The 20,374-nt window shown below is 47.4% G+C and overlaps 1 protein-coding gene across 1 annotated transcript; it reads left to right on the forward strand.

Moving 5' to 3' along the window:
- The first annotated feature begins 386 nt into the window (after positions 1 to 386).
- Positions 387 to 18,858, forward strand: LOC128416683 (BPI fold-containing family B member 6-like). Its single transcript, XM_053394736.1, has 14 exons — positions 387 to 496; positions 2,472 to 2,576; positions 2,845 to 2,991; positions 4,511 to 4,574; positions 4,719 to 4,779; positions 6,073 to 6,164; positions 7,657 to 7,833; positions 8,588 to 8,632; positions 11,178 to 11,336; positions 11,788 to 11,861; positions 13,151 to 13,196; positions 15,343 to 15,406; positions 16,622 to 16,701; positions 18,502 to 18,858. Exons 1-14 carry the CDS (start codon positions 411 to 413, stop codon positions 18,586 to 18,588), a joined length of 1,287 nt encoding a protein of 428 aa, XP_053250711.1. The 5' UTR covers positions 387 to 410; the 3' UTR covers positions 18,589 to 18,858.
- Positions 18,859 to 20,374: the final 1,516 nt, after the last annotated feature.

Raw genomic sequence — 20,374 nt, forward strand, 5'->3', positions numbered from 1 at the left:
GGCTCTGTGGTTTAACCCACAGCGCCACCCATGTCCCCTGAAGTCATCATGTACCCAAACCGTATAAGGAAGCTTTACAAAGCCTGGTTTAAAATCTTGGTTAAACAAGAACCCTGACTAGACTTAAGTCTTTAAAGGGGGGAAATTTAGAGAGGGGATGTCCTGCTAATAATAAGCTAAACGGAGGCTGGATGGTGATCTGTCAAGGATTCTTTAGTTGTGATTCCTGCATTGCAGGGGGTTAGACTAGATGACTCTTGGTGTCCCTTCCAACTGCACAGTTCTATAATTCTAATAGTAATGGAGGAATGTGGGCTTACCTGTGGGCTGCTTCATAGTGAGCTATGGCAACCTGGCTCTGCTGGTCTAATTCACGGGCTGGCATATCTCTTTCAGCTGCCAAGAAATCCATGACTGACAGCAACATTATGGCGGAACTGGCAGAAGCTGCGGCCAAAAACCAGGGTGGCGCGAAAGCTATCAAAGGCATCAAAGGGTGAGGCATTTTGGGGAGGGGGGCGCAATGTCAGCCTGTACCAACAGGAAGTGGACCTGGCATGCCAGTGCGCCAGTAGAAATGTGTTGAGAAGACCTTCTCTGGCGATCCCTTGCAGCCGCGTAAGATTGTCTTCCATGAATATGGTCTTAACGGTGTGTCCGTAGGTGACTGTGGAGGCCAGTTCTGGATCCACACGTCCTTCCACAGTGGGGACATTGGTTTCCAGGTGGGAGTTGATCACGGTGTGGATTTGCCAAGCGTGCCTTCCTCCTAGCACGTTTCTCCCTTGCGTCCTGAGTTCGAGTGTCTTCAAAGCCCAGGACACCTTTGGTAAAAGCTGTTCTCCAACTGGAGCGTTCGCAGGCCAGTGTTACCACATTATCAGTGTTTATATCACATTTTAAAAGATTTGCCCTGAGTGAGTCTTTAAACCTCCTTTGTTGACCACCAGCATTACACTTTCCATTTTAAAGTTCAGAATAGAGTATTTGCTTTGGAAGACGATCATCAGGCATCCACACAACACGACCAGTCCAACGAAGTTGATGTTGAAGAATCATTGCTTCAACACTGGTGATTTTTGCTTCTTCCAGTATAATGGTATTAGTTCGCCTGTCTTCTCAAGTGATATAAAAAAATATGAAAAATATGTAAAAGTGCGGCTTTCTCCTGTTTGAAGTGCAGAGTGTTTGAGGACCGGGACATTCGCAGGGAAACCAAAATGCTTGTTTACAAAGCTATTGTACTACCAGCCTTACTGTATGCTTGTGAAACATGGACCACTTACAAACTCCATCTCCGACTCCTCAAAAGATTCCATCAATGGTGTCTCCGAAAAATTATACATATCACTTGGGAGGACAGGCGAACTAATGCCAGTGTACTGGAAGAAGTTGAGAAGATCAACACATATTTTAACTTGGCCCACGGAGTGCTGTCCCTGTATGCAAAAACTATGTGACAGCCTCTTGCAATGACCTGTTTTAATGTTTTAATGCTGTATTTTAGTCTTGTTCTTAAGTTGTATTTCAATTTGTTTTTATATCAGGTGTTAGCCGCCCTGATCCCGGTCTTGGCTGGGGAGGGCGGGATATAAATAAAATTTATTATTATTATTATTTGGAAAGCGCTGTCCTGTCACACAAACATTTGGGTCGGTATGTGGAAGGAATTTTATTTAAAAATGTATTGACTGGGGTAACAGCGTCTGTAAAAATGCCTACTTTATTGGGGAGGGGTAAATACAACAATGCGACTCCCTTTTCCCCTCCTAAAAAGTAAGGGGAAATGTGTGTGCGTCTTATGGAGCGAATGCAGGCTGCGCAGCTATCCCAGAAGCCAGAACAGCAAGAGGGATTGCTGCTTTCGCTGCACAGTGATCCCTTTTGCTGTTCTGGCTTCTGAGATTCAGAATTTTTTTCTTCTTGTTTTCCTCCTCCAAAAACTAGGTGCGTCTTGTGGTCTGGTGCGTCTTATAGAGCGAAAAATACGGTATATTGGGGGGAAACTGCTTTGCCAAAAATATGTAAATTTGGCAGAAGCGCATAGAAGCCTGTGCAGATTAGGAAATTTTTTCCCCACAGTGCTGCTGATTTTTTTTGCGAGGACTTTTTAAAGAATAAATAAGTGATGTGGAAAATAAAGACTAGAAATAAAGAGAAGCTGATATATTTCTCCTAATTTATTCCCCAATGAGTTGCATTTTTAAATTTTATTTTATTTATTAAATTTCTATAGCGCTGTCCACCTGAGGATCCCAGGGTGGTTTACACTATAAAAAACACAAAAATGCATAATATGGTAACCTCCCCCCACCCCCCACCCAGTTTTTGTTTGGGGGTCCCAGCGCTTTCCCCCAGAAAGCCCTCATTTTACTATTGAATCAGAGCTTTACGCTGATGGCTGCTTAGACTCCATGCCTGTTCTTTCCATGGTCTCTCTGCTTCAATGCATTGTGTCTTTTGTCCCATAGGCTGAAAGTTAAAGATATCCAGCCCCCCGAGATTGAAATAATCTTGCATGAACCTGCGAACATCGAAATGCCAGTGGGAAATCAGATAACAATTGCTGGGAAAAGGTGAGCAAGAGGTTGCTTCCAAATACAGGGCAAGATCTCAGAGGGTGGTTCGGAGAAAGACACAGCAGCAGTCCAGTCCTTTAGGTGATCCCAAGGGTGCACTAGGTCAGGGATGGCCAACATGGTGACCCCCAGAGTTTGATGGGCTCACTTCTCATCAGCCAGTAGATTCTGAATTTAGACAACGGTTTGGTCACTGTGAAGTGTGAGGGAGGGCCAAGTATGTCAGAAACTGCTGTCCCTAAGAACCAGATTTCATTTTGTGCAGCTTCATTGGTGGCACCATGGAGATCACGGTGAAATCAAAAATGACAACAGTCAGCTGCATGGAATACGATGACAATAAAGAACTCAGGTTGAAAGCAAAGAGTTGTACGGTGGAGCTGATAAGCTGCAAAACCAACCTTCCCAGCAGGTGAGTCCCAGCAAGATTCCAAGGAAGAGCTTTGAATTCTGCTCTGGCCAGCAGTCCAGTTCTCTGCAGTCCATATTCTCTGAGTATGCAGAATAGGGGTGTTTTCGTCCTGTGTTTTTTGATGGCAGCATCCAGTCGAAAGGTTTCCCAGCGCTATTGGTCTGCAAGGCATTCCCTGAGCAGGCAAAGCTGCTCTGTGTTGCCAGTTGCCCTGTCTTAGGACCCAGACTCCCCCTGCCAACTGCTATCAGAAGGGGCAGAGAAGGAAATTGTGTTCGTCGTTGTGGCGATCACACAGGGTCCCCAGACATTTGAGCTTCCTGCAGCCAATGGGAAGCCGGCCAGCGTCGCCAAAGGCGGTCCCCGCTCTGCTCCACACTGGTTTAGTGCGGTGCATGGAAGCCCATGGGCCTTAGGTTGTCAACTCCTGCCATAGATGGTTTCATTAGCCAAAGGCCTGCAAGAAGAGGGATGTTTTTGCCTGGTGTTTAAAGACATGCGATGAAGACACCATGTGAACCTCCTTAGCATGCTTTCAACCAGAGGGTAGAAAACAAGTCATGATTCGCAGGAGGTACCGTATTTTTCGCTCTATAGGATGCACCTTTTCCCCTCCAAAAATTAGGGGGAAATGTGTGTGCGTCCTATAGAGGGAATGCAGGCTGCGCGGCTAAGCCCAAAGCCAGAACCCCGCTGCTCTGCGGAGGCTTCAAAGGCTGCGCTCTGGGGGCTCCAGGCAGCTATCTGCAAGCCTTCCGAGCACAGCAGGAGTTCCTGCTGCGCTCAGAAGGCTTGCGGATAGCCGCCTGAAGCCCTCCGAGCACAGCGCAAACTCCCGCTGCGCTCTGGGGGCTTCAGGCAGCTATCCGCAAGCCTTCCAAGCACAGCAGGAGTTCCCGCTGCGCTCGGAAGGCTTGCGGATAGCTGCCTGTTCTGGGGGTTGGGGTCGGGGGAAGCTCGGGCTTACCCCGCCCCAGCCCCATGGCTGAAAACGAAGCCAAGACAGCAAGCGGGATCCACCCCGCTCACTGTCTTGGCTTCTGCCAAAGCCGTGCGCAGCCTCTCCTGGCTGGAGAGGTTGCACGCGGCTAAAGAGGAAGCCAAGACAAGATTTTTTCCCCTTGATTTCCCCCCCTAAAAACTAGGTGCGCCCTATGGTCCGGTGCGCCTTATGGAGCGAAAAATACGGTATTTGTATTTGCTCCCCAGCAGGGATAAAAGTAGCTTCCCTGGAGACTGGGGTTGGGGTGTTGGCACAGGACAAGTGGAAGTGTGGACAAGCTGTTAGATACCCTCTGGAGGAAAAAGACCACCCAAAAACTTCAATTCATTGGTGAACAGAAGTTCCCTGGGCATTGCTGGTCTCAAAACCTATGAGGATGGCTGTGTATCTATGGCAACTCTTATTAAAAGCAGCCGCATTCATAGGTTTTGATGCCAGGAAAGAAGCGATGGCTCTTGTTCTCAGCTCAGATCTCCCAACACCTCGTGTTCACGAAGTCCCTTTACCTCCCCACAGCATGCTTCCGAAGATTGTGAACAAATTTCTTAATTCTACCCTCACTAAAGTCCTCCCCGGCATGGTGAGTCTGATGGACCTGAAAGAGAACTTACGGGGGTGGTCTGTTGAGGTTGTGCAGAAATATGCTTGGTGCACAGCTCACATGAAAACATGTTAATAGCAGCTGAGTCCGCTTCAATGCCCTTCGGGTTTCTCTCTCTTCTAGATGTGCCCAGCAGCAGACAAAGTGCTTCTACACATAGAAGAGAAAATGAAGAAAGCATTTGGTAAGCTCAGCTGGCACCTTCTACGCCAGCCTTGGTCAACCTGTGCCCTCTGGGAGTGTTGGTCTTCAGCTCCCAGCCAGTCTAGTCCAAAATGCCTGAAGGGCACCAGGTTGACCAAGGCTGTTTGTTCTATACTGCTCCTTTTAACTCTTAAAAACTGGTGGCTCGGTTCAGGTCAGTGCCCCAGGTATGTGGCGAACTAGGAACAAGATGACCCACAGTGATCACAAGCTTTATGAATGAAGGACCCTGTTCATTCCGCTATATATAACCCAGGTGGTTATCTGAATATGGATTTAAACAAACAGCTCCTCCAGTGGTCCTCAACCTGTCCACAGTTCTTTCCACTTTGACTTACTTGCCAAGGAAATCCTGCGCATTGCAATGGGAATCTTGCAAGTGGGCAGAGAATGTGCACATTCATTTTTCTCAGACTAAAGTCAGACGGAGCCGTAGCTTTGGAAAAGAGCTCAGGCACCAAAGGCCTCTGGCATCCTTCTTTCTTAGCAACCTGTTCTGGCTTATCATAGAATCTATGACAGAGTTGGAAGGGACCCCAAGAGTCATCCAGTCAACCCCCTCCCCTGTAGTAGTAGTAGTAGTAGTAGTAGTAGTAATAATAATAATAATAATAATAATAATTTATTATTTGTACCCTGCCCATCTGGCTGGGTTTCCCCAGCCACTCTGGGCGGCTTCCAACAAAGATTAAAAATACAGCGAAATGAAGGAATCTCAACTAAAGCATCCATGGCATCCATGGTCTTCCAACCTCTGCTTAAAAACCTCCACAACCTCCCAAGGGAGACGTCACTTACCTTTCCTCCGTTCTTTCCAGGCACAGCCTGTGGTTTAAAGCTCAGTGTCCACGTACCCTTGTTTTTGCTCTGGGCTTTCCCCATGAAAACCTGCTCTTTAAAACTCAATCGGAGCAAACAGCAATCTGAGGGAAACCCAAAGACGTTTGCTCCAATTGAGCGCTAAAGAGCAGATTTTTGCAGGGAAAGCTCAGGGTGATGATGATGATGATGTTTGGACTTGGAGCTTTCAAGCATGGACCTGTGCCTGGAAAGGGCAGGGCAAAAGGTGAGTGCAGATAAGCCCCGAGTCAGATTTATTCATGGAGGAAGACATTATTCTGCCAGGGCAGTAGCTTAAGGACTTAGGAATTGCCTTGCAGGAGTGGACGGGCTTCCAGGAAGCCTCAGGCAAGGTGCGAAGGCAATAGTTACATCGCCCATGGTTATTTGCCCTGTCAGATGCTGCAAATCATTTTCCATGTCATTTTCCCAGAGGAATGCCCTATTGGTGAGCGGGGAACAATGCAGTATACAATGGACGGCCTGCCAGAAGTATATGATGGCTCCTTGAACATGAAGTTCAAGGTAAGTGTGGATAGCTCTGCTGTGTGCCAGTTATATCTTCTTGCACTTAGTATCACTTTTCATGATCTTTCAGAGCCTCCCCCCTTTCTATGAATTGAAATTGCCCAGTGAAGGCTCTTAAAGGCGCGAACCAAGAGGTGTTCCCATTCTGCAGCCTGTACCCCTTGACTTTGACAAAAGCAGGGGATCTGCTCAGCTGTGAAGCAGAGGCAGAAGGTTATAGGAACATGTGAAAAGCCCTGCTGGATCATACCAAAGGCCCGTCTAGTCCAACATCTTGTTAGCTAGTTTTATTTGGAACCGTGGAGTCATAGAATTATAGAGTTCAGTATATCTGAAAGAGCGTCTCCACCCCCATTGTTCTACCCGGACACTGAGATCCAGCGCCAAGAGCCTTCTGGTGGTTCCCTCACTGTGAGAAGTGAAGTTACAGGGAACCAGGCAGAGGGCCTTCTCGGTGGTGGCACCCGCCCTGTGGAACGCCCTCCCACCAGATGTCAAAGAGAACAACAGCTACCAGAATTTTAGAAGACATCTGAAGGCAGCCCTTTTTAGGGAAGTTTTTAATGTTTGATGTATTTTAATATTTTGTTGGAAGCTGCCCAGAGTGGCTGGGGTATAAATTATAATAATAATAATAATAATAATAATAATAATAATAATAATAATAATAGAGTTGGAAGGGACCCTGAAGGTCATTGAGTCCAACCGCCTGCAATGCGGGAATAACAGCTAAAGAATCCATGACAGCTGGCCATCCAACCACTGCTGAAAAACCTCCAAGGAAGGAGAGTCCATCACCTTCCAAGGGAGACCATTCCACTGTCAGAAAGTTCTTCCTGACTTCAGTCAGAATCTCCTTCCTTGTAACATGAGTGCTACCCATAGAGCAGGAGAAAACAAGCTTGCTCCTTCTTCCATGGGACAACCCTATAGATATTTGAAGATGGCTCTCGTACCATCTCTCAGTCTCCTCTTTTCCAGGCTAAACATTCCCAACCCCCTCCACCATTCCTTATGATGAGAGCCAGTGTGGTGTGGTGGTTAAGAGCAGTAGACTCGTAATCTGGGGAACCAGGTTCACTTCCTTGCTCCTCCCCATGCAGCTGCTGGGTGACCTTGGGCTAGTCACACTTCTCGGTGGCCCCCAAAATTTCTTACCCAGCCTTCACCATAAGAATAGTTTGGTTCCTGAAAATATGTATCTGAAGTGTCAAAGGCCAGGGCAAGGAGGTTCATGTTCAGCATGCAATGGAAACTAGATAATGAAGGAGCCAGGTCCACCTCTGTGGGGAGGGAATGCCACAACTCAGGGGCTGCCACAGAGAAGGCCCTGTCAAGGAAGATGTAATTCACCCACATACTTGGAAATGACCAAAAGAACAAAGAAAAGAAGGTGGTCAAGGTCCTACATCCCATCGAATGTAAATGTGGATTATGTTTTTGGGTTGTTTTCAAATGATGCAACCATTATTCTTACCTTCTCCTTTAGCCGGTGGTCCGTGACAGAGATGGAAATGAAATTCCAAATGTCTGTGAAGCACCAGGTTCTGAAGGTTCTTCCGCAAGACCTGATGGCATTACTCAAGTCATCATACCAACAGGTATCCTGAACACTGTGCTGGAACTATTCAAGAAAGACATGGACTGCGACGCTACTAGTGACTCGGTGAGTGAGCAGATATTTGATTCCTTGAATCTGTTGGCATGTCCACTTCTGTGCCTGTGACCGAATTTCCTCTAAAGGTGACGCACCACTAATTCTGACTGGAGAACGTCAGCGGTGGCTGCTGTCAGAGCAGAGGTCCTCCTATCCTCCTGACAGTGGCGTTTATGCAGCTCAGCTGGATGGGGCAAAGAAGACCAGTGGTGAGGTCAAGGCTATATGGATGAACCAGTGGAATTGGCTCTGTTGGTTCCGACTTTGCCGCTGCCCCGCCTAGGGATGGGAGTTAATTTCAGTTTCTTGTAGGTTCTCATATTTCTGGTCTTCAGTCTTCAGACACAGCCAGAGATCAGGGATATCAAGAGGTAGGAAGTAGGTGGAGATTTGCTGAGTGGCACTTTGAGGCAAGCAAGAGTGGATCATTTGAAAGCGTTCACAACTAGAACTGCTGGTTTTAGGTTCCCTTTTGTTACTGGAGCCATCTGGCTGCTTGCAAGCTTTCCGGAATTTGCCATTGGATGATGAGTTTGTACCTTTGAAAAAGAAACATTTCCACTTGCATTTGCAAATAATGATTTCCATTGACCAAGCCTAGGCTCCACCACTACTGAAAGCAGAATTCCCTGCTTTTGTGGCATCTCTTCACGTTGCTCCCCTGGGCTCTGCCTTTGAAACAAGCTGTTCCTACTTTTGGATGGAGCCACTGCTGCGTTTAAAGCACTCATCCCCTTCTGGTTTTTCCTCATTCTTTTGCCAGATTTCTGATCTAACGGTGGGCAAGATGAAAGAAATGATACCAGGGGTAAGTTCTCACTGCTTATCACAACACTGCTGTCAGGGAACTGCCATCAGGTCAGAGGCGAGAGGGGGAAGGGCAGTTGTGTTATGGGGAACCTCTGAAGGTCTTGCGAAGCAGCTCCTCCTCTGGCGAGGAGGAAAGACCCACCTCCAGTGGAGAGGAGGTGGTGGGACCAGGCGATGCTAGGGAGAGCCTCAGCGCCGCGGCAGAGCAAGCCGGAGAAGAGGGAAGTACCCCTTTGCCAGCGCCCAGTCTGCTCAGTAGGTTTTGGCGCAGGGAGGGGAGGAGAAGGATGGGGGTCACGTGACTGGGGGAGGTACATGGACTGCCCACTCCCAGATTCTGCTAGTGACTGAGCCAGACATGAACTTGCGGCGCTCTCACTGTAAATAGGTAAAGGTAAAGGGACCCCTGACCGTTAGGTCCAGTCGTGAATGACTCTGGGGTTGCGGCGCTCATCTCGCTTTACTGGCCAAGGGAGCCAGCGTACAGCTTCCGGTCATGTGGCCAGCAGGACTAAGCCGCTTCTGGCGAACCAGAGCAGCACATGGAAATGCCATTTACCTTCCCACTGGAGCGGTGCCTATTTATCTACTTGCACTTTGACGTGCTTTCGAACTGCTAGGTTGGCAGGAGCAGGGACCGAGCAACGGGAGCTCACCCCGTCGCGGAGATTCGAACCGCCGACCTTCTGATCGGCAAGTCCTAGGCTCTGTGGTTTAACCCACAGAGCCACCCGCATCCCTTCACTGTAAATAGGTTGTACTAATAATAAAGCCTGGAAAAGACAGGTTGGAGTCTTGCCTGTTTGCTCTCGAGCAACCACACCACCACCTGACAACTGCCATTGAGAGATCTGGGGGAAGAAAGGCTGCGTCTGGTCGTTCTTCAGGAAGGTTGAATTCTGAGGGGGCAGAAACCCCTGTGAAACCCTTTGATTTGCAGCCACAACAGGGGTGCCAACCTGACCAAAATATTAGGGGGGCAGGTAAGCCCCACCCCACACAATCAATCACATGATGTAGTGTTCACACACCATTAGAGTGGCCATGCCCATCAACTTTGGGGTGACTCAGCCCCCTCAAATATTTTTTCCCTTTTCTTTTTTATTGGTTTTCACATATTACATTACAATACAGATGTACCAAAGCCAACACCATTTCCTCCCCATCCCCCCATACATTTACATTTATATTTTCTCAATCCATCATATTATTCTTTTATCCCTCCTCCCACTTCCCTCCGCCCCCACTCGATTTCCTCCACATTATACAATTTACAATAATCTTTGCATTCTACAATCTTCTCAAATCATCTATATATTCTTATTATCTTTCCTTACTAATTTTTCTTCCATCCAGTACTTCACATTTTAATCTAGGCAGTATCTTTTTTTGAGCAATATTTTGCCATATATTCATCAAAACATTTCCACTCCTTTTTAAATTTTTGATTCGACTGATTTGATTTGACGGACACTCACAAGCGGGTTGGGGAAAGTGCTCTGACACTGACACCCACCCACCCACCCCTCAAATATTTTAGCGGGGCTGAATACCCCATGGCCCCTAGGCACTGGCTCCTATGAGCCACAGTGTGATTGGGTGAAAAAATTATTCCCTTGATGTTCTGCTGCAGATTCATTGTGAAAGCCTCACATCTTCTCAACCAATTAACAAATGATCTGAAGAACTCAGTATAAGAAGAGCATCTGCTGATCAGGCCAATGGCCCATTTGGTCCAGCAGACTGTTTTCACAGGGGCCAGCCCATTATGGAAAACCTGGAAACTATTCCACTTGCCCCACCGCTTCCCTCCCGGAATCGGAACATAACGTCTGCAGAAACCGGGGTCAGGGACAGCAGCCTAGCAAACTATATCAGAGCCTTAGAGAAGCATCTTCAGACAATGCAAGCTTAATGATAGGTTCCCAAAAACAAACGTGGCGCATGTTCTCAGAATGCACTCAATATTCCCCCCCCCAAACAGAAAGTGCCAGAGCACTGGGCCTTCTTAGCTCAAGAATGACCAGCATCTTAAATATAAATGTAATGGGGCAGTTGAAAGCTGTTCAGGGCTGAGAGCATGACACCCTGTGCTTTTCTTTGGTCTTTGATAACATTTGATATCCCCCACTACAGTGGTACCTCCGGATGCAAACGGGATCCGTTCCGGAGCCCCGTTCGCATCCTGAAGCGAAAGCAACCCGCGTCTGCACGTGTGCAGCTCGCGTTTCGCCGCTTCCGCACATGCGTGTGACATCATTTAGACCATCTGCGCATGTGTGAGCGGCAAAACCGGGAAGTAACGCACTCCATTGCTTCTGGGTCGCCGCAGAACGCAACCTGAAAATACTTAACTTGAAGCACATATATCCCGAGGTATGACTGTATTTAAAAAAGGCCTTTGGGAAATATTGAATGGGTGGCAATACCTGTCGACAGAGGAGGAGGAGGAGGACTAGACTTGGAATAAGAATAGCTGCAAGAGCTTTTGGTTCTCTCCTCCCTTACACTGCTGCTTTTAATTGCATTCTGACTTCCTGCAGCTTCCAGATATGGACCCCTCAAAGAAAGTGAAGTTGGAAATCAGATCTGTAGAAACACCCAAGGTTCGCATCGAAGACGGCAAAAGTGTCATGACAGTCCATTCGACAATAGACGTCAAAACAGACCCAGACAACGAACCCGTCTGCACCATAGACATGGTAGGCAGAATTTATGTCTCACTCCCAGGGGCCAGCAGTTCCTGACATGTTTTCCTTGCGCTGCCTCCCCTGCTGGGCTTTCCCCCCACAAGCCCCCCTGCCCCCTCCCCAAAACATATTCAGGATTTGAATGAACTGAGCAGGTATTTCACCCCAGGTTTTCCAGACGCCTGGTGCCACATTTTAGAAACTGGCTGATAAAGTTAAAAACAAGTCACTAGTATTTCTGGCCTCATTGCTAGTTTGCACATCAACAGCTGGACATTTCTCCCTCCCTCCCTCATGCATGCGCGCGCGCGCGCGCACACACACACACACACACACACACACACACACCTTTAAAACATTTGCAAATGGTGGAGCCTTTGTCATTTTCTCCCTCTGCTGCAGACTTGTGTCACTTTGGAGGGCAATGTGCTCACTTGGGCTTCCTTCTGTTGTTCCATTGCAGGAGCACAAATGGGATGCTGGCTATGAGCAGCTCAATGATACCATGAAAGTCTTCTTGCTACCGGAAACGGGCAGGTACTGAGCTGAGTACTCTTCCCGTCCTTCAACAAATCCTCAGTTGAAGAAGATGGTCTGTGGGCCTTTTCCAAGTCTATGGCTGTTTTTATACATGAGGTTTAAAACTTTGTTTTTTCTAGGGATGTAAGAAGCACCCCTGGGCCCATTCAAACCCCTTAAACATTCTCGTTTCTTTTATTCCATTTCTTTTATCACATTTCTTCTTATGTGAAATTTCAGTGGCGGGTCTGAACATGTGCACTTAAAACCTTGATTAGTCATTCTGCTCATTAGAATCACAATTGCTGCTTCCTTTCAGTAGCAGAGAGGGCACAGTTCATGGCATTTTCCTCTCACACTCATGAAGACCGCCCCCCCCCATTTTGGTGGCATACATGAGGCTGGGCTTTCCCCCCACAAGGCATCCCTTCCAGATCTATATTTAAGCTCAGAATGAGCTGAGCAGGTATTTCCACCCTGTTTCAGTTTTACTGGCATCCAAACAGTGATCTGTTCCATTGCATCCTGTCGTTTGCATTTTCTGTATACAGTACAAGATACATACACTTTACACCAGGCATGGCCAAACTTGGCCCTCCAGCTGTTTTGGGACTACAATTCCCAGCATCACTGATCCTGTTAGCTAGGGGTGATGGGAGTTGTAGTCCCAAAACATCTGGAGGGCAAAGTTTGGCCATGCCTCCTTTACACCAAATAGACACTTTTCAATTCTGTTTGGTGCGTTCACTAGGATGACACAATTTATGGGTGAATCTTTTATGAAGTACAGTCATACCTTGGGTTGAAGTAGCTCCGGGTTAAGCATTTTCGGGTTGCGCTCCGCGGCGACCCAGAAGTAACGGATCCCGTTCGCATCCAGAGGTACCACTCTACATGTATTTTCACATGTACTTCTTGTACACCAAAAACCCAAAGCAAAATGTGTGCTGTCCGACTGGGGGTTCTAGTCCAATCCAAAAGCTAGTTTCAGAACGTTGAATCAGGTTGGTCCTCTCCAAGAATGGAAGGAAATGAATTCCTTCCTCTCTCAAGCTCCCTGCAACTTCCCCTGCATCGTGTGAAGGGGAGAGGGCCTTTCTTTTGTCCGTCTTGAATCTACAGCCCTTTTGTGGAAGAAGTACGGGGCATTGAGGAAGGATTTGAAGGGAGGTGAGAGGAGGAAAGCAGTAGTGGAAACCTTCAATACGACAAATAATGAAATATCACTAAGCACAAGAAAGCAGCCAAGGAGGAAGCGATGGAGACACTGGCATGTCCTCACATGCTGCCTTTCTTTCGTTTTGCAGGACAACAGCAATATCTGTGACTTCTCCCTCAGTCGGCGACATTAATGTAAGTGTGAGGTTGTCTTGGGCTACTCAAGAGCGCACACGGAATTGCTGTCTTATCTCTTCAAGGATTCAGGTCCTGGAACCAAATATGACCTTTCAGAAACATCGCCTAGACCACCCCACCTCTGCTCTTCTCCACACCCTCCTTGAGATAGAAATTCTTCAGGAAATAGTGGCTTTAGCCCTGTGAGAGATTCTCTGGTATACAATCGCATGCAGCCTGAACAGGAATTCTTCAAGATGGCAGGTCCCAGGAGGTTGTGCCTCAACATCTCAAGAGGCTTTCTAGAGAATTCCCACATTGTGCTCTGGGAACTTTTCCCCTTCTAACGTTTCCTCCGTCCTGATCAGTGATCTGAACACCTGCCTTGCCTGTGTGTAAGGTCTCATGTTTGATCTCCGCTGTTGAAAGGATCTCAGGTTGTGGATCTCAACCATGGGAGGAAGGTAGTCCATCCATTTGTCCTCCAGCACAAAGCAACTTCCCCTCTTATAATAATGATCCATACTTAAAGGTAAAGGGACCCCTGACCATTAGGTCCGGTCATGGCCGACTCTGGGGTTGCGGTGTTCATCTCGCTTTCTTGGCCGAGGGAGCCGGCGTACAGCTTCCAGGTCATGTGGCCAGCATAACTTAGCCGCTTCTGGCGAACCAGAGCAGTGCACGGAAACGCCGTTTACCTTCCCGCCGGAGCGGTACCTATTTATCTACTTGCACTTTGATGTGCTTTCAAACTGCTATGTTGGCAGGAGCAGGGACTGAGCAACGGGAGCTCACCCCGTCACGGGGATTCGAACCACCGACCTTCTGATCAGCAAGCCCTAGGCTCTGTGGTTTAACCCACAGCGCCACCCGCGCCCCATACTTAGGGATCCATACTTAGGGGCCATCAACTCACCAAGAAACTTGCCTGGCTCCTTCAGCAATGGAAACACCCCAAACTCAGAACAGTATTTCAATAGAGTAGGTTTTGTAAATATTGTTTTAATTCTAAAGAGTACATATTGATATAATATAATAATAATAATAATAAATTTTATTTATATCCCGCCCTCCCCAGCCGAAGCCGGGTTCAGGGCGGCTAACAACAATAAAACAGTACAAAAGTACAGCATAAACAACATTCTAAAATCATTCATTAAAAAATTAATTAATTCAAGCCACTGGCCACCATTGTGCCAGAGCTCCGCGAAGATTGCCGAGGGAGGGAGTCAGGCTGCGCCCTGGCCAAAGGCCTGGCGGAACAGCTCTGTCTTGCAGGCCCTGCGGAAAGATGTCAAGTCCCGCAGGGCCCTAGTCTTTTGTGACGGAGCGTTCCACCAGGTCGGAGCCACAGCCGAAAAGGCCCTGACTCTGGTTGAGGCCAGCCTAACTTCTCTGTGGCCTGGGACCTTCAAGATGTTTTTATTTGGAGACCGTAAGTTTCTCTGTGGGGCATACCAGGAGAGGCGGTCCCGTAGGTACGAGGGTCCTAGGCTGTATAGGGCTTTAAAGGTTAAAACCAGCACCTTAAACCTGATCCTGTATTAGATAAAATGTAAAGAAATATACAATAATAAGAGTACATTCATTTGTAAAAAAGGAATATACAACAGGATAGACAGGAAGTCTAGTGTGTTGGTATGTATATGATTTTTTTGGGGGGGATTTGTTTTTGTTTTTTCTCTTTGTTTTTTCTTTTTTGTTGTTTCATTTTCTTTCTAGGTATATAAAATTTTATATAATTTTTGTATACATGTTGGAAATTATATTATAGAAAGTCCTGTAATGTAATATGACAACATTTACCAATGTAATATAAGAATGTTAACAAATAAATAAAATGCATATTCAAATAATAATAATAATAATAATAATAATAATAATAATAATAATTCTATTAGAGTTTAATTGCTTTTCAACAATGAGCCTTTATATGTTTTCATATTTTATCTGTGAGCCATCTTGATTCCTGGTTTAAGAAAAGGGCAGGATAGATAGAAATGTTGTTGTTGTTGTTGTTGTTGTTGTTGTTGTTGTTGTTGTTGTTGTTGTTGTTGTTGTTGTTTGTTGTTGTCCCCTTACTTGAATGTGGAGAACTAACACTGATTTCATATGCAGTTTGTGTATCAACCATAATGAAGACTTTCTCTTCCTCTTGTTTTAGGAAGACCAACTAAAGGAATATATGCAGAATGCCATAGTCAGCAATTGCGTCCCAGGGATGAATGGTAAGATGATAATAATAATAATAATTAATAATAATTTATTTATTTATACCCCGCCCATCTGGCTGGGTTTCCAGCAACTCTGGGCGACTTCCAACAAAATATTAAAATACAAGAGTCCTTCAGATATTAAAAGCTTCCCAAAACAGGCCTGCCTTCAGATGTGATGTTTGCTTAGGGTGGTTGCCATATTTCAAACAGTGAAAATCTGGACAGAAAAGTTGTAGATCTTTTTTTTTTTTTTAGTTTTGCACAGAGTTGTTGAGCTGTGTTGGCAGATTTCCTGTTTTTGAGGGAAATCACCAAAAACTACACTGCTGACATGGGTTGCCATACGTACGGATTTCCCCAGACATTTTTTCGATTCCCACCCAGACGCTGCTTCTGACTGCAGTATTCTGGATATGTCCGGAAGGGCTCATTCCTACGTACGTTTTGCTCCATGCTTTCCAGGCCCAGGTCCACGTTTCCCCCAGTCTGTGTCTGAGTGCTCCTCGCCCCTCCAATCTCCCTAGAAAAATCTGCTCTTTAACTCTGAATCAGAACAAATGGCAACTTGGGTTTTCCGCCTGAAGGTGCTGCATAGGCAGGAGAAGGGTTTTGGCAGTACAATGACTTCAGCCTTCAGAAGTAAGACCACAGCTGTCAACTTACAGATTTGAAAATAAGGGACCAGCAGCCTTAAAAATAAGGGATCAGCAGCCAAAATAAGGGATTTTCCAAGCACAGGTATGTTCACCTTCTGAGCCCCTCCAAGCCAAAGGCAGAAAGCCCAGCCAGCAGCCAAACGAAGCCTCAAGTGGTGGTTCCCACAGCGCAGCAACCCGGCAAAGGGGATGCAGCAAGGGAAACCACCGTCACCTCTCCGCTGGGAAGCGCTGAGCAAAGGCGAGTCCCCAGGCAACGCGGCCGATTTGATCGGCACAAGGCATGCAAGCTCCACCCCCAGGTCGCCCTTAGACTCCTTATTGGGTGAGCAACGCAGCCAAGCAATACAGTTGGAGCCTCCCTCCTCCCTGGCCGGCAGGGAGGGAGGGAGAGGAGCTGCTTCCTTTGAAACCTGTGAATTTAAGGGACATCATCAATAAGGGACAGCAGCGGGACACAGTGCTGGGATAAGGGACTTTCCCACCAAATAAGGGACGGTTGACAGCTATGAGTAAGACTTCCTGCCACTATCTCTAAAGCCAACGCGACTTTCTTCTTTGCACTTTCCAGATGCCCTGGAAAAGAACCAGATGAAAATGCCCAACCTGATGGGGGCTGACTATAATCACCCTGCATTCAAGATGGTGGAGGTCAGTGTGGGGCAATGCGCTTGCCAGCCTTGCGTGGGCTTTTCCTTCCTGCGTGGGTGTCTGAAGAACAAGCAGGCTGGTTTTAGCTTGAGCTATGAGATCCCTGCATTGCAGGGGGTTGGACTAGATGACCCCCAGGGTCCCTTCCAACTCGACAGTCCTACGATTCCATGACCCCTGTACTCCAGCCACTTGGAAACAGCCTGAACTTTGTGTGCTGTGTTTCGTTGGTGTCATGGTGGTGGCACTTGTGCCCCCTTTCTGATAAAAATACTTTGCAGAGATGAGGGGAGCAAAAAATAGGGGGTCAAGGTTTTGGGATACTGCCGGGGAGACGGGGCATTTGGCAGGCTCCCAGCTGGCTCCAGCCACCGGCCAGCAGCTGGGCGATCTCCAGTTACAGCATCAATCAGCGACACGAGCCTCAGATACGTTTAGAGACTCGGCACGCTCTTATCAGCAAAGTGAATAAATCCTCACAACAGAAGTGGCGGATAGAGACATGTGTGTGCGTTATTTACAGGCGTTGTCAGAGGCTCAGGAGCAGAAGAGCAGGGGAGAGAGCAAATAGAGAGCGGAGGAGAGGAATCAGAGGGGAGCGTAGGGGAATATGACAGTGGCCCGAGAGATTCCATGAGCTTCTCCAGCGAATCAGAAGATTCCCAGGAGGGGGTGCCTATGATAAGGGCGAGGCGAGTCCCAGGGGGGACGCTCCATAAACAAGGAACCAGAGGGGACTCCCAAGGGAGTAGCGGAGGATCAGGACCAGTTCCCCCACCAGAGCACAGTGGGTGGGAAGAGTCACATGAGTCAGGACCAGCTTCTCCTCCAGCGGGGAGAGAAGATGAGTCAGGGGTAACCACGCCCCCATCGGGGAGTGGGGAAACGGAGGGAAGGCCAGGTCCAGCTAGCCTCCCCGAAAGAGGGAGCAGTGACACAAGTGTAACGGTCAGAAGGAAAGTGGGAGGCTGCGTGCGCGCGCCAAGTTCAAATGTGGAGGAGCGCGGGACAGCAGAAAACCCGGATTGGGAGCCAGGTCCGAAAGCCCAAAGGAGGGGGGGAGAAGAGTCGGGGGACTCAGCGTCAGAAGAATCTAGGAGGGCTGAAACTCCGACTAGCAGGAGGACCCAGAGAAAGAAGGAACAGAGGAAGAGGTGGAGTAAGGCTAGAATCTTAAGCTGGTGTCAGGGGGGAGGAGATTCAGATGGGACTTCTACGGTCTAGGGCATAGACGTAGCGTTGCGTGCTGCGCGTCTGGAAATGAAACTGAACTTCAATAAAGACCTTTTTACTTGAGGAAGAAGCAGCGTTGGTCTTGTGTGAGCTGGGACCTTGGGCAGCGCTGACAGGCATTTATTCAGCATAGTTCAGGAACAAAGGAAAAACATGTCTGCTTCCCTTCGTCTCCAGCAAACAGCAATAGCAAAAGCAACATACAACGAAAGTTCCCAGCAGACTTGTGCTGGAAGTAAATAGGCATGTGACACACAACAGTCATGCCTGTTCCTCTTAAGGTGGAACGGAACTATATCCTAACACAAGGAGGGTCAGAGAGTGAGAAATGTTATTTCCATCTGAGGAATGTTGGAGGTATGATATTAGCTGTGCCCCCCCCAAACGAATTCAGGACAAGATCCAGAGAGGATCTGAGTTGGTCCAGGGTGGGTTGGCCTGATTTTTTGGGTAAGGAGCAGATTGAGGCCATGGGGCAGATTGAGTTGTGGTTGAAAGGACACACAGAGCCCTTGTTTTTTTTAAAAAATGGCAATACTAATGGCTTCCCCCCCGCCACCTTTGCAGGGTGTCGTGATCATTGAAGTGGACCACAGCAACGTTGAGGACGATTCCATGGTGCACTTGGAGAAGTTTAAAAACATGTCTGTTTAAAAACAGGCCAGAAACCTGCACCTGCATCCAAGAGGTGTTCACCCAGCCACTTGATCCAAAACGAAAACAGCACATCCACCTAGAATGGGTCCCTTCCAACTCTACAATTCGATCTGGAGTGGGCAGCGATTGGAGAACTCTTCTTCCTCGCCTGCCTGATAAACGCTCACCCCCATTCCCAGTTCTCTAGGCTGTAACTCTCTGTCCAGAGGCTTGGAATGATATTTTGCGGGTTCCTTCAATAAAATAACCCATGTTTCCTCTTCTGCATTTCTTTTGTTTTCCTTTGGCCAGAAGCCTGCCAGGAAATTCTGGGCTGCATCAATAGGAGTATAGCATCTAGATCAAGGGAAGTAATAGTGCCACTGTATTCTGCTCTGGTCAGACCTCACCTGGAGTACTGTGTCCAGTTCTGGGCACCACAGTTCAAGAAGGACACTGACAAACTGGAACGTGTCCAGAGGAGGGCAACCAAAATGGTCAAAGGCCTGGAAACGATGCCTTATGAGGAACGGCTAAGGGAGCTGGGCATGTTTAGCCTGGAGAAGAGGAGGTTAAGGGGTGATATGATAGCCATGTTCAAATATATAAAAGGATGTCACATAGAGGAGGGAGAAAGGTTGTTTTCTGCTGCTCCAGAGAAGCGGACACGGAGCAATGGATCCAAACTACAAGAAAGAAGATTCCACCTAAACATTAGGAAGAACTTCCTGACAGTAAGAGCTGTTCGACAGTGGAATTTGCTGCCAAGGAGTGTGGTGGAGTCTCCTTCTTTGGAGGTCTTTAAGCAGAGGCTTGACAACCATATGTCAGGAGTGCTCTGATGGTGTTTCCTGCTTGGCAGGGGGTTGGACTCGATGGCCCTTGTGGTCTATTCCAACTCTATGATTCTATGATTCTATGAATCTGTGGATGTTCAGAAACATGAACGTCATGTCAATGAGTTGGGCTCAGTGTCCACGCAATTCTGCAGACAGAAACAGGCAAGCTTTTCCAGCGGTTCACTATTGTCTGCTTCCTGTGAGATTTTGCTCTGTTATTTATTTTTAAAAAGACATTCATATACTGCTTAATCCCTCACACTTCTAAGCTGTGGACAGAAAGACAAATCATGCATGAAACAAACTGAAAAACTATATCGTAAACTGAAACACTACCTTAAAATGCCTGATGGAACAAGATCCACAGGCTTTGGTCCACAACACTGAACAGATGGCCTCTAGCAGTTACAAGACATATTTCAAAAAGTAAAGGACCAGGATGCCCCAAAATTGTTGATTTTTTTTTATAGGATACACCAAAAACACACACAATTGATTGACTTGCCTAAGATCCAGGTTAAAGTGCCACCTTTCGGAAATCCACCCAGATGTCAATTCCGCCTTTGAAATCCCAGTAATGTCCAGGAAAACCTGGATGTATGGCAGAATTGCGACACATGCATTTGGGCCATGGGTGCCACAGAGACAGCCCCAAAGGTCTCAGTTATTGGGATGGTATATAAGGGATCAGGTCGTCTTGAAAAGAACGTATAAAACCATGAGCATAAGAACATGAGAAGAACATCTGCTGAGTCAGGTCAATGGTCCATCTAGTTCAGCATCCTCTTCTCACAGTGGCCAACCAGATGCCTGTGGAGAACCCATAAATGGGATTCAAGCACAAGACCAACTCTCCCCTGCTGTGGTTTCCAGGAACTGGGATCCAGAAGCATTTCTGCCTCCAACTGTGGAAGCAGAGCAGAGCCACCTTGGCTAGTATCCATCAATTGTCCTCTCCTCCTCCA

The sequence above is a fragment of the Podarcis raffonei genome, chromosome 6, assembly GCF_027172205.1.
Source record: "Podarcis raffonei isolate rPodRaf1 chromosome 6, rPodRaf1.pri, whole genome shotgun sequence".
NCBI lineage: Eukaryota > Metazoa > Chordata > Lepidosauria > Squamata > Lacertidae > Podarcis > Podarcis raffonei.

Excerpts from the sequence above, each read along its gene's own strand:
- LOC128416683 (XM_053394736.1), top strand. The coding sequence starts at position 411 with ATGACTGACAGCAACATTATGGCGGAACTGGCAGAAGCTGCGGCCAAA. Across the intron at positions 497-2,471 it reads GCTATCAAAGGCATCAAAGG|GCTGAAAGTTAAAGATATCC; the intron begins GTGAGGCATTTT and ends TTTGTCCCATAG. Across the intron at positions 8,633-11,177 it reads TGAAAGAAATGATACCAGGG|CTTCCAGATATGGACCCCTC; the intron begins GTAAGTTCTCAC and ends GACTTCCTGCAG.